Source organism: Zalophus californianus, chromosome 6, assembly GCF_009762305.2.
Source record: "Zalophus californianus isolate mZalCal1 chromosome 6, mZalCal1.pri.v2, whole genome shotgun sequence".
Classification (NCBI taxonomy): domain Eukaryota; kingdom Metazoa; phylum Chordata; class Mammalia; order Carnivora; family Otariidae; genus Zalophus; species Zalophus californianus.
Window position 1 is genome coordinate 137839668 of NC_045600.1, and position 13047 is coordinate 137852714.

General features: G+C 42.7%; 1 protein-coding gene across 1 annotated transcript in view; it reads left to right on the forward strand.

Moving 5' to 3' along the window:
* AGBL1 (ATP/GTP binding protein like 1) overlaps nucleotides 1-13047 on the forward strand; it is a 724399-nt gene that overhangs the window by 400793 nt on the left and 310559 nt on the right. The window contains exon 21 of the mRNA XM_035728075.1: nucleotides 4194-4370. Within this exon, the coding sequence (XP_035583968.1) occupies nucleotides 4194-4370 (177 nt within the window). The remainder of the gene's footprint in view (nucleotides 1-4193; nucleotides 4371-13047) is intronic.

Sequence of the window (13047 nt, forward strand, 5' to 3'; positions counted from 1 at the left end):
TAAAGTGTGTGCTCTTTGAGACAGAAACTAAACTGCGAGTCTCCTGCTCTGCAGTTCAGAATGAAAGAGGAGGTCAAAGCAGGAATGGGCCTCTTTGGGTGCTTGGTAAACGGGGATTATCTCAGTGAAGAGAAGGGAAATCTGCAATGCAAAGGGAGGTTTGAAAAACTGTTTTTTCCATCTTGGAAGTTTGAATATTTGAGCAGAGTAACTCCCCTCTCTTCTAAACCTTCACCCGTCAGCAAACCCCACTCTGAAGAGCGCAATAACAACACTGCACATTTACTGAGCGTTCCGATTGCTTTCCCCCTTCACTCAAGGTAGGGACTAGTCTTACCCCCCACCTTCTTTGATGACAAAAATGAGGGTTAGCAGAGTTAAGCGACCTGCTCCAAGTCAAACCACAGAGTGCGACTCCAGAATTCATACTTTTGACTCCTAGTCCCAACCATGCTCTTGCCACATGCTTAATTTGGAGAAAAGAGAAGACATTTGAGTTCTGTAGGGTTGACCGTGGGGAGCCGGAGTCCCAGAGATGGCCTCTCCCTGGAAATGAGCTCTGAGCTAGGAGCTGTCTCGTGAGTTCATAGTCAGCACATCTTTGAGAGTTAATATTTTCTGTGAATTTGGGAAACTAGACAGGGCTTGGAATAGTCAGCAGAAAGCAGATGAATTGAGATGCAACTCAGGCTTCTACAGTGTGCCTCAAAACCAGAATTAATGAATCTGGATCATCCCTTCCCCCATGAGCTGAGGCTGCTCTCGACCCAGCTGCTCCTGGACAAATGGGATTCAGTGTCTATGGGGATGCAGAAGACTCATGCTCAGGGCTGCTTCATGTCTAGTCTTTTAATCCTTGCTGGGTCTGTGTTGAGACCATGCTAGATGCCAGCTCGGGGGCCATGCTCTGTGTGTACATTATGTCATCCGTTCCTTGTATTCTTTACACGCCCATGGGATTGTAATGCCTATTTAAGAAGTAGTTCTTGGCAGTGGTTAAATTAAGCTCGTGTGATCTATATTAGAACATCTGGGTTGACATTCTGGATTTGTCCTTACTAGCTCTGTGACCATTGAAAAGATACTTGTCGGGCCTCTATATTATGAGATAATAATAGAAATTGGTTCAAAGACTTATGATGATTAAAAGAATTAATGCATATAAAATACATAGTAAGTGTTCAGTGAAAAGTTATCTATTATAATTTTCAAGTTTTGGGAACCCAGATTAAGTTTAAGGGCACAGAGCAAGTGGGAGGGCAAGAGTTGAATGTCCCAAGTCTTTTTCCATCCAAGGTGGGAGATCCCAGGGAGCACTGAAACAAGGCTCCAGTGGACCGATTCATATACAGAGTTCATCTATTCCTTGTTCATTTACAAAACAGAACAAGATAATCTCCAGCTATTAGAGTTATCATTATCTTCATTTCTCACTCTGACATAGATCAATTTGTGTGAAATCAAAAGAGAAATAGAATCAAGACTTTTTTTTAATCAGTGCTGTAGTAGTTTTGGAGTCCATTACTTAATGAATGGATAAACTGTTGCTTTGGACATGTAGGAGAGATACTCCAACTGCACCTTGTAAATCCTACATCCTCCAGGCTCCAGTAATGGGATCATAGCTTGTAGAGCTTTCTGAGATACACACCATTAAATCGAACATGTGTGGTCATTTGCACAGGGGCTATATGAGCTAAGAAAATCAGGTTCACTTAAGAAAGAAGGAGAGATCATTTAAATGATGTCCAATTAGTCTTTTTACAGCAAGGTAAAACATTGATAAATTAAAACTATTTTCAAGTATTTTAATCACTTTAGTTGCTATATATACATACATATGTATATATATACATACATACTATGTATGTTACATATAGTATATATATAAATAGTATATTTATGTCTAAGCAGTCCTCTAAGGGTCTGGACTAGCAGATTCTGTTTATTTCTGCAAATAATTATGGAGTGCCCTCTATGAGCTGCACATCTTTGTGTGTAGAGATTTTCCTGTAAATGAGACACAGACCTGCCCTTATGGAACTTCTGGGCTGCAGAAGATACAGAAAATAAACAGCTAATTACATGAACATTAATTTTACTTTAATTGTGATGAACTTTTTGAAGGAGAAAAATGGGGTGAAGGAATCACAGGGAGAGAGGGACAAGTGTGGATAGATGAAATCAATTATGGGGGCAATTGTGGACTCAGGTGAGGACATTAAGCAGCTCAATTTCCATGTCAAATGATGCTGTAGATCTGCAAGCTATGTTGGAACATAAAGATCATACTAAATTATATGAATAATTATGTTAACATATACATACATTATAGGTAATTTATAATATAATTAATAATTGTATTAATCTTTATATTAATGTAATTAAGTTATATTAAGTAGGGGGACAGTAAGAACCCAGGGATATTAAGAGATTTGCTCAATGTTCTAGAAATTAACAAAATTGCGTTTCTTTTTTTTAAAGATTTTTTAAATCTATTTGTCAGAGAGAGAGAGAGAGGGAGAGAGAGAGAGCACAAGCAGGGGGAGTGGCAAGCAGAGGGAGAAGCAGGCTCCTTGCTGAGCAAGGAGCCCGATGCGGGACTTGATCCCAGGATCCTGGGATCATGACCTGAGCTGAAGGCAGAGGCTTAATGGACTGAGCCACCCAGGCGTCCCACAAAATTGCATTTCTTTAAAAATAATTTCTCAATTATATTCTCATTCTGCTGCTCCACCTTCTCCCCACAATTTGTCCAAAAGTCTCAAGTTTCACTGTTTGTTATCGAATGTACATAATTTTATATTATGTGCTAGTTTGTGGATACTCTGTGAACAATGAAGTAGAGGACCCTTCTTGCTAATGTCGCAGAAATTTGGGACTATCTAGGTCCAGTATTTCCACTAACCCAAGGACCTAATGTGCCATCAGTTCTTGAGTCATCGTTCTTGGATAGGGGAGTTCTGGTGACTAGAGGCCCCCTCTCTGTCAATCAGAGAGTGGCAAGGATCTACAGATGCTTTCTAAATATAGATTAAGTGGTCTCACATAAAACCTTTCTACTCTAGGAAATGGCGGGATGGAAGAACCCAGAAAGGGGGGCGCCTGGGTGGCTCAGTCGGTTAAGCATCCAACTCTCAGTTTCGGCTTAGGTCATGATCTTAGGGTCCTCGGATCAGGCCCCGCATCATGGGCTGTGCACTCAGCTCAGAGTCTGCTGGAAATTATGTCCCTCTCCCTCTGCTCTCCCCCCTGTTCTCTGTTGTATTCTCTTTCTTTCTCAAATAAATAAATAAAATCTTCTATATATATGAAGAACCCAGAGAGGGAGTATTTTTTAGAGTTTTGTAACTGGTCCAGCCTCAGATTTATGGATCACAAGATGAGACTAGAGGGGTACCTGGGTGAGTCAGTCGGTTAAGCATCTGCCTTCAGCTGGGGTTATGATCCCAGGGTCCTGGGATTGAGCCCTGTCGGTCTCCCTGCTCCATGGGGAGCCTGTTTCTTCCTCTCCCTCTGCCTCTTCCTCTGCTTGTGTACTTCTCTCTCTCTCTCTGTCTCTCTCTGTCTCTCTCTCATGCACATGCATTCTCTCTTTCTCTCTGTCATGAATAAATAAAATATTTAAAAAAAAAAACAGATGGGACTAGAAAGTTCATTTTGGCAGTCATACTCTTTTAGGAAACTTCATATGCAACCCTCAGTGGTTATCGATGACTTGTCTATCTGGGATAAGTGAACAGTCAAACAGTAGTTTGACTTAGAGCTAGAAAACCATGAGATTGGGTGGAGTCACTCTCTAAATTTCAGTCCCCATGAAATCTGTGGCTTTCCATGGAGTTCAATTCAGCAATGTATGAAGCTGAATGTACCTGCAACATCCGTCCACAGTGATGCCGAAACATGGAACTGAAAGATCGTGGTCTTTGGAGTTGGCCAGGTTGACATTTGGCTCCCATTCCAGCCTCTTTGTAGTTGGACTTATGCTATTTCTTTCTTGCTTTTCTAAGTCTCAGTTTCCTCATTTAAGAGCAAAAAGCAACAGACGCTTAGTATCCATTGCTTAGGGTTGATGTAAGATTTGCAGCAGTATATATTAAGTGTTTGATATACTGAGATACTCAATAAATGTTGAGATGTTATTTTTTATGATGCACATCCCCAACTCATCATAGTTTTATTTTTTATTGTAGACTCTTCCCAAAATCCTTGATAAGCTAGCCCCAGCATTCACAATGAGCAGCTGCAGCTTCGTTGTGGAGAAATCCCGAGCCTCCACAGCCCGGGTGGTGGTGTGGAGAGAGATGGGGGTGTCCAAAAGCTACACCATGGAGAGCAGCTACTGTGGTTGCAACCAGGGACCCTATCAGGTATGTGAGGCTCCAGCATACACATGCTTTCTGTCTGGCAGCAATTTACTGTAATGGGGGGGTGGCGGCTATCAAAGACCACTCATTTCTTCTTTCTCTCCCGAGAGTGGAAGAAGTCTCCAGGTAGTCTGGCCCAGCGACCTGATCTTGCAGAACTAGCTCAATGATTGCCTTCACTGGCAGCACTGTCTGTATTGATCCTGCAAGCTGTCTGTACGTTCCTGCTGATTTGGTTTCTCAAATCATCTGCCCTTGCCAGCAAGTGGCAAGGAGCCTCCCTGAGACATGTACCCCCAGCTTTGATGGAACCTCTGCCCGGCCCTGTTCTATGCATGGGGGTCTCCTGTTACCCTCTGCACGAGTCAAGTAGCTCCCCTTGCATCATCAAGCCCATAGGTTGGTGCGTAGATAGTGTGCTCTACGTCGTGTATCGTATGCCTCTATCTTACGTGCTTATCTAAATCATCAGCTCTCTGTTACCCTGCTGTCCCCAGAGCACACAGAAGTGAGTACCTGACATGCATCTCCCCCGCGTGAGTGGATCTGGGACTCAGGCTCCAGTGTCAAGGGAAAGGCTCGTCTAAATCATGTTCTGTCTGCAGCTGCATTAACTGCACAAGCAGCTGGATAGCTGCTGTAGCAGGCTCTTCTGGCTGTTCTTCCCACTCCCCCACTAGAGGAGCATAAATAAGGGACACTGTGACAGTAGTCCCATGGTAATAGATTCTTTTAAATTTGTTAGGTGAGCTGACAGCCTTCCATTCAACCCCAAGGATACCTGGACCTTACCGGCATTAAAGCTCATTGTGCTGACTTTGATTCTCCTGGAACAGCCAGGAAGCACTTGGCATCTACGTGGTCCTGTGCTCGTGAAAATCTGTTAGCTATCAAACGGAGTATAGGGAGTGACAGGTGATGAATATTATCTAGCTTCCCACTGGCCCAAGAGTTTTTTTTTTTTTTTTTTTTTTGATACTCAGGGCTACTGAACCACCAGCTTTGACCTATTAATTCTGTCAAATAGCCAATTTGTTTAAGCAGTTGCTAAAAATAAGTGTTCTCTTACTGAATTAATAAATCATTAGATTGAATTAGTCCATTTTACCCACATGAATGTCGATGCAGAGTAAGTAGAGATCATTGGAGGGGCATGGGATCAGGCACCAGCAGACCTCCCTTTTCCACTTATCAGCAATGTTGCAAGCCACATACCTCTATGAACCTGTGTGTCATGTATCAGATATTGATATTCATAAAGATTCCTTTCCTCCCCGCCGCACAAGAGTTTTGTAAAGGCCAAAAGAGAACGCAGATAGGAATGCACTTGGAGGTTACATCATCAGGAATAGGTTCAGTCTCTTGGCATTCAAAACCCATAGGATTGGGAAAAATAGGTTTGGGATATTGTGACTCTGAGGCCTTATGGATATAGACTTGTATCCCTCTAGTTGTGTGCCTCTTAATGAATAGGGGCCAGTCGCTTGTCTAAAGGACAACTGCATGCATCCTTCACAGATCTATTGGATTGGTGACTTTTCATTGACTTTGTTTCTCCAAGCGCCAATTCAGACTCACAGCTTCCGGTCAGATAACCATCAATGCCATTCACCATAAGTCAACTAGAAACTCAAAGTCCTCCGGAGTTGTGGTTTGAAAACTAAATGACTCATAGGTTCAGGCCCCTACCCACCCACCATCTTCCATGTAACAAACACAGGGGCTGTTACAAATGACAAAGGATGAAAGAAGCTTGCCCAGTGGGATGGCTTTCACGTGTCATCTCAGCATTTGCCCTGTGCGATTGTCCACGTGGTCTTTGCCTGAGGTCTTTGTAGGAAAGGATGGAGAAGGAATTGGCTAGAGAAAGCCCTAATGGTGCCAGACCTGGTTTTACTTTAACAATCCCATTCTCTATATGAAACACCTCTCCGAATGGATTGGTTTTCTCTTTCCCTTTGTTTTTCTGTCCTTACAAACGTTGTTAGGTCACTGAGCAGAATTGCAGACAGTGAGTAAGAGGATGGTGAATAATTTTACATATGGGGGGGCACCCCAGGGGAAGGAAGCCAGCCCAGAGTTGGGTGTTTTGGTGATTTTTGTTTGAGGTGTATAATGAAGTCTATGAGCTATAAAGCAGTATAGAAATTTCCATCCTGAACATATTGCAAATGATTTTTGTACATTGAGAAGCTTAGTCCCAACTGAGTCCTGAGGTTATTATTCTAAGGTCATCTTTCCATTTTTTGTTTAGCATTACCATTTATCCAAAAGATGGAGGATACTTAAGTACACCCACGAGGGGCATTCCTTCCTTCCTTCATAAGAATATAAATATTTTTGCAGTTTCTCTGGTTAACGTGGCTTTAAAGTAGTTCCAATCATTTCTCCCCCAGCACACTAAGTACCTGATTTGTTAGTACTGAAATGAAATATCATTTCTTACAGTGACATTTATGTTGGAACTGCATTAAAGAACATAAGCTATTACCTTCAAATAATTATTATTAATATGATATTTTCTCTTCTATTTTCCAGTCTATAGTTGGCTAATTTAAAAAAAAAAACAACTCTCTCCCTTTTGTTTCTTTGGAATGTAGTCTCTACTGCTAGGTTATACACTTACATCCATAATTTGTATTTAATGTGGAAGTCCCACCCACCGAGAGATTTACTTTACCTATTAGGGACGGGCCCAAAGCTATTGAGGCTGTTGAGGGAAAAACCAAAATGGAATCATGCATCCTCTTGGGGCTCATTTTTCTAGAGGCATCCAGTCTATGTGGATAGCTGTGTACCTCCCACTGAGTGTTTGTGACCTGGGGTCACATACCTGGTGTGTTGGCATATACAGAGGCATGTGACTGGGCCCCATGGGCTGCTTGTGGCTCAGGAGGACAATGTGAGTACTCCCACCCAAGCAGGCTCTCCACATGCTTGTTAGTAGTACTGTTGACTTGGGAGCAGAGTGGGTCTTAGTCAGAGGAAGGACAGAAGATGGGTGACTCAGGGGAGGTCTGAAGGTCTCAACTGATACATAAATCCCCCTATTGGCACACTGCCTCCCATGAACCTTCCAGCAATCCATAGGCTCCATCACCAACAGAGGGGTTTTTCAGTAACCCAAACCTATTCAAGTCACAGTATTGCCCGTAATCCTTGACTGTGTCTCGAGAAATTCCAGCTCATTATCATGACAGGTAAGGCCTTTTACAATCTCATTCATTTTTTGAATGCTCAGTACTTGTTTAACCTAGAAGAAGTGTTGAGTCTGTGTGATGATTGACAAATGAATGGATGAATAATTGAACAAATGGGTGGCAATTTTCATGTAGAGTCAGATGATTATCCTCTCTGTCCATAGATCACTAGAAAAAGGAGGAATTGTCATGGTCCAAATGCAATTAGAAGCCACTTTCAAGTGGAGATTTTTAGAGAGTTATTGCAATGAGTAGTCATGGAAAATGTGTGTAGGGGAGTGTGTAAGAATGCAATGCAGAGACCTCTCCGATCTGTCTCTATCTGCATGATTTGAGAGCACCTAATATACAATACCTTGAATGGATTCTTTCTTAGAGTAAGGAGATTCTAGTCCAGGCAGACTCTCACATGGCCACATTCTAATAACAAATGATGATTTGACAGAAGGACTGCCACTCATACGAGGGGGGTGGGGGGGGAGCTGCTGAAGTGCACCTGCTAGTCCAGGACCAAGGTGCTCATTTCCCAGATGCTTACAGCTGGGTCCGTCACCTGAATTTGTCTATAGCTGATAGAAGCAGCCTTGACCAAAGCTATGGCTCCTTCGTGTAAACATCATGCATCCAATGGTGGGTCTAAGGTGGGTACAAAGGCTAGGCTTCCTAGCCCCAGTTGGGAACACTCCACAGGGCCGTTGCAGCTCCAGAAACTCCCTGGAGGATTACCCAGGGCCTCTGTCACAATTGTACTGTGGGTCAGCGTCCTCCTTGGCCCACTTCTGATTTTTTTACCACTCGCAGGTGCTGTTCTGGGGACTGCTCCCCAAAAGTCCTTCTGCAGAGCAGCTTACACCTGTATGTCAAAAAGGCTGGGATTAGGAAACAGGGGAACGAAGTGCTTAGCTAGTGAAGATGGTTTGATGGGGATGAATTTCATAGAGGAAACTGAGTCATCTCACTTGGCTTTCAGGGCTCCTGGTGTCCTCTTCTTCCCACTCTGCGTCCTTATCTGCTTAGGGAGGTGAGCCCATGCAGAGTTGGAGACCGCAGCTCAGTGCGGGGCCTCAGTGCAGGGCCTCTGCCGCCCTCCTGCTCCATCGGAAGGAAGGCAGGGTGTATGAGGTTCCTGCGGCTGCCGTCAAATGTGTGGCTTAAAACTACATAAATGTATCCTTTCACAGCGCTGGAGGCCAGAGGGCTGAAATCAGGGTGCCGCCTACACTATGTTCTTTCTAAAGGCTCCAGGGGAGACTGCGCCATGCCTTTCTCTTAGCTTCTGGTGTGTCTTGGCTGGTAGATGCAGCACTCTTTCTCCACCTTTGCCTTTGCATGGCCTTCTCCACCCCTATCCCACTGTCTTTGTGCAACCTTTCCCCCACTTAAAAAAGGTTATTTGTTTATTGTTTTTGTTTATTTTTTATTGAAGTATCATTGACACGCAATGTTACATTAGTCTCAGGTATAGAATATAGTGATTCGATAACTCCATATATTATTGGTGTCTCCTCTTCTTATAAAGACACCAGTCATAGTGGATGTAGGGCCCACCGTACCCCACTGTGACCTCACCTTAACTAATGACACCTGCAACATCCCTATTTCCAGATCAGGTCACATCCTGAAGTCCTGAGAAGGACATGGATTTTGAGGGGGATGCCATTCAACCCAATACACAGGGTCAGGCAAGGAGGCACAGAATATACAGATCCAAACACCAAAAAGAAGTTTTTTTTTTTTTTTTAAGATTATTTATTTGAGAGAAAGAAATCGGGGGGCAGGGGACAGAGGGACTTGGAGAGAGAGAATCCTCAAGCAGATTCCATGCTGAGTGCAGAGCACAGAGCTCGACATGGGGCTTGACACAGGGCTCCATCCCAGGGCCCTGAGATCATGACCTGAGCTGAAACCAAGAGTCAGACACTGAACCAACTGAACCACCCAGGTGCCCCCAAAAGAAGTTTTTATTTCTGTCTTCATATTGCCATGCTGTGAAGCTCCGAACAAATTATGGTCACTCTTCTTTTTACTGTACCTCTTGATCAAGAAAATAAGAAATTTCAGATTTTCTTGGAATATCCTGGAAGACAAATTTGAGGGTCATTCCATGTATGATGAATGCTGATTAGTGCTGCTTGGGGAATTATAATATACAATACCTTGAAGCAGCAATAATGATAACAAACACATTTATGGGACTTACTGTGTGTTAAGCCTTTTTTCATATATTATAGTACTCCATCTTTGCTACCACATGCCAAAATACTATAAAATTGGTTTTATCATCATCATCATCCTTATTTTGCAAATGGAGACACTTGGAGAGGCTAAGTAATTGGCTCAGTGTCACACAGCTAGTATGTTTTAGAAACAGGATTTGAACCCAGGAGGTATGGCACTGGAATCTTTGCTTTTACCCCCATGCTTTCTGCTTAATAGGATGTCATTGGTAAAAGTAATCCTGGGCTTTGGAAACAGGAGACCTAGCTTCTGCTTTTGGCTGTCAATAAGTAGATCTGCAGCAACATGTTTCTTATTTATAATCGGAAGACATAATTAGAATGAAGAAATGGGAAGGGTCTCTGCTAAAATCATGCTTGGGAAAGGTTGCCTCTGCTGGGTATCTAAGGAGCTATGGATCACCTAGACCAGGGTGACCAGGCTTGATTCTGAAACCCCAAAGAATCTTCTGTGGCACATTCTGGGTATATTTTCTTAGCACCAATTAGCTAATTATCAGAAGACTTTTGTTCTATCCTTCACATCCCTCCACCTGCCTTCATCCTACTGTGAGCTTTTTTTTTTTTTTTTTACCTTCCCAGAGTAAACAAAGAGGAATTGGAGGGATGAGATACCTGTGCAGTGGTAGCTTCTATCAGCAGCGAAGGTGGAGGAAGCGGAGCTAGTCTTCAGTAAAATGTCAACCTAAGTTTGCATTGGTCAACCTCCTAGTTGCTTTCCGTGCTCACTTTACCTCCTGGTGACTTCTCTCCTTGGCCCACGAGTGAATGATCACTCTCAGCAGCTCCTTGGGCTGGCACAGTCTTTATTTAGAACACCTCTCTTTTCCAAGTGTCCTGACCCCCAGAATTGCCTCTCTTTCAGGGTATACACATACATTCTTTCTCTCTCTACCACACACACGTGTGTGTGTATATCACACGTATATACACGGTCATACAGACATACCAGTGGTTCCCAATGATGGCTTCATAGGGGAGGGCATAACTTATTGTTTAGTGTGGGCACATGTGTCAGAGTTCCAAGGAGGGCTCTGCATTTAGCAGCCATGACCTTGAGACAGTTACCTGTCCTCTGTGACTTTGGGTTGTAAAAGTGATGTTCCTCACAGTTCCTATTTATGGAAATGTTATAAAGACTGAATGAGCTACTGCCTATAAAACATTCAGCACTATTTTCATACTAAACACTCGATACCTTTTATTGTTGGTCTTATTCATTGCATGTGAGAATATTTAATGGTGGTTTTCTTTTTTATTTTAAACACAGATGCTTGGACCCCCAACTCTTAGCCATAATTGTCTTATTATACCTTCTTAATTAGAACCATTGAGGTTGGAGATCAGGTCTCTGTGATTTTATTGACTTTAATTGGAAGCCAGGGTTGAGAACCATAGATTTTGGCTTTTATATAAAAAGAGGCTCATATCCACATACCAATATTTATAGATTTAGTTATATCAAAGCCATTTCTGTGTGTATTACCTTGACATTTCCTCTACTGTCTACTCTTTATTCTACAAACTTCCTACATAATCTAACCCATATTATAGCCAATTTATATGTGAGGCCCTAGAAAAGGGAAGGGAATTTGTGAGCCTGAGTATAGGGGAAGGGGAAGGAAGGAACAAAGAGTGGAGGTAAGGACAGGAGACAGATTTGAATTCCTCCAAAGGCTGCTGAACTTAAAAGCCTATTCTAATCATGAGCACAACTCAAGACTATATTTTGGATCACTGTTCTCTAGGAACCCATTTCTTTGTCCTATGGGCTGCCTCATATTAGAATATGACTCTTTCAAAACTCTGAATGGGAGTGGGGGATAGGGAATCTCTTAATTTCATTAATGTAATCTGAGGCATAGTATTTCTCAAACTTCAGTGTGCATAGGAATTACCTAGGGGTCTTATATGATGCCGATTTCTGAACCATGTGTCCATGTGATCTGGGGTATGGCCCAGAAGTCTGCATTTTATTGAGTACCCTTGAAGATTCAGATTCTGGTGACCCAGGGGTCAGTCACTGAGAAATGGGGTAGGTTGCTAGTTTTTGCAGTTTCTGTTTTTATTCGCTTGCTCCTGATCTCCTTTGGGCTATTGATAATTTTCCATGGCTTTTGTCATAAAGTCATAAAGTCTCAAATTCTCTGCTTCCTCCCCACCCGTGTGTGTGTGTGTGTGTGTGTGTGTGTGTGTGTGTGTGTTTCATCTGTGCTTTTAGGTTATTGGCTTAGCTCTCCCATAAGATTTGTATTTAAAAACTGTCTATATCCCAATGAGAGTTTTAAAATGTCTTCATTTGTTTTTCTAGCTCCTGGGACGTCCCCAGATCAAGATTTCTTAAATTGCTTATGGAACAAAGGAGTGTAGGAACAGATGTAATTACATACAAACTTGTTTGTTGGCCTATATGTACATTTTTTCTGGGGGAGAGAATGTATAGTGTCTCAGACATACTTGAAAGGCTGGATGACCCTCCAAATGAGTAAGAGCTCACGCCTTAGTTTACTGAATCCAAGATCTCTAGAAGGCCCTTCACAGCTTCTTGGTTTCTACTCTTAATTCGACTCTAGAAGTGTTTGGCTTGACTTTGTGAAAATCAGACAGAGTCTGTCACTCGCTGACTACATCTGCCGACTTAGCAAGGAGCACAAGAACAATGATGCATCTCATTAAGTGTATATTGGAGTACCTTCCATCTAAATTTTGTGTGATTACATAGGACACTAATCTTTTCAGGATGATGCTGCTCACAGCTGGTGGTTCTGACAGAGGAGAGGTAGCATCCGCTTCAGCTGAGGTTTGTTAGAAATGCAGAATCTCAGGCTGTGCGGACTGCATCGAGATCTACATTTTAACAAGATCCTCAGGTGACCCGTGTCCCTAGGGAAATCTGAGAAGCACTGACTTAGGGCACCCTGGGTCAGCAGGGAGGTGAGAGAGGATAGGGGCTCAGGAAAGGGAAGTTGGGGAGTTCTACCTTTTTTATTGGGGCAAGGACATTGTTTCCAGAATTTTTGTGAGCTAGAATGAGATGTTGTGTGTGAATGGGATTTAAAAATTGAAAGTGACCCTCAATATGAGACATTCTGTTGATCTGTGCCAGCATTTTTCCCCCACCATCCCCTACATCTCTCCACTCTAACCTTCTCCTCTCTAGCGCTTTGAAAAAAGGACAGTTTTCCAAAAGTCTGTTTGGCCATCAGAATGCCATTCATTCCTTTGTAAATACAAATAGGAAAC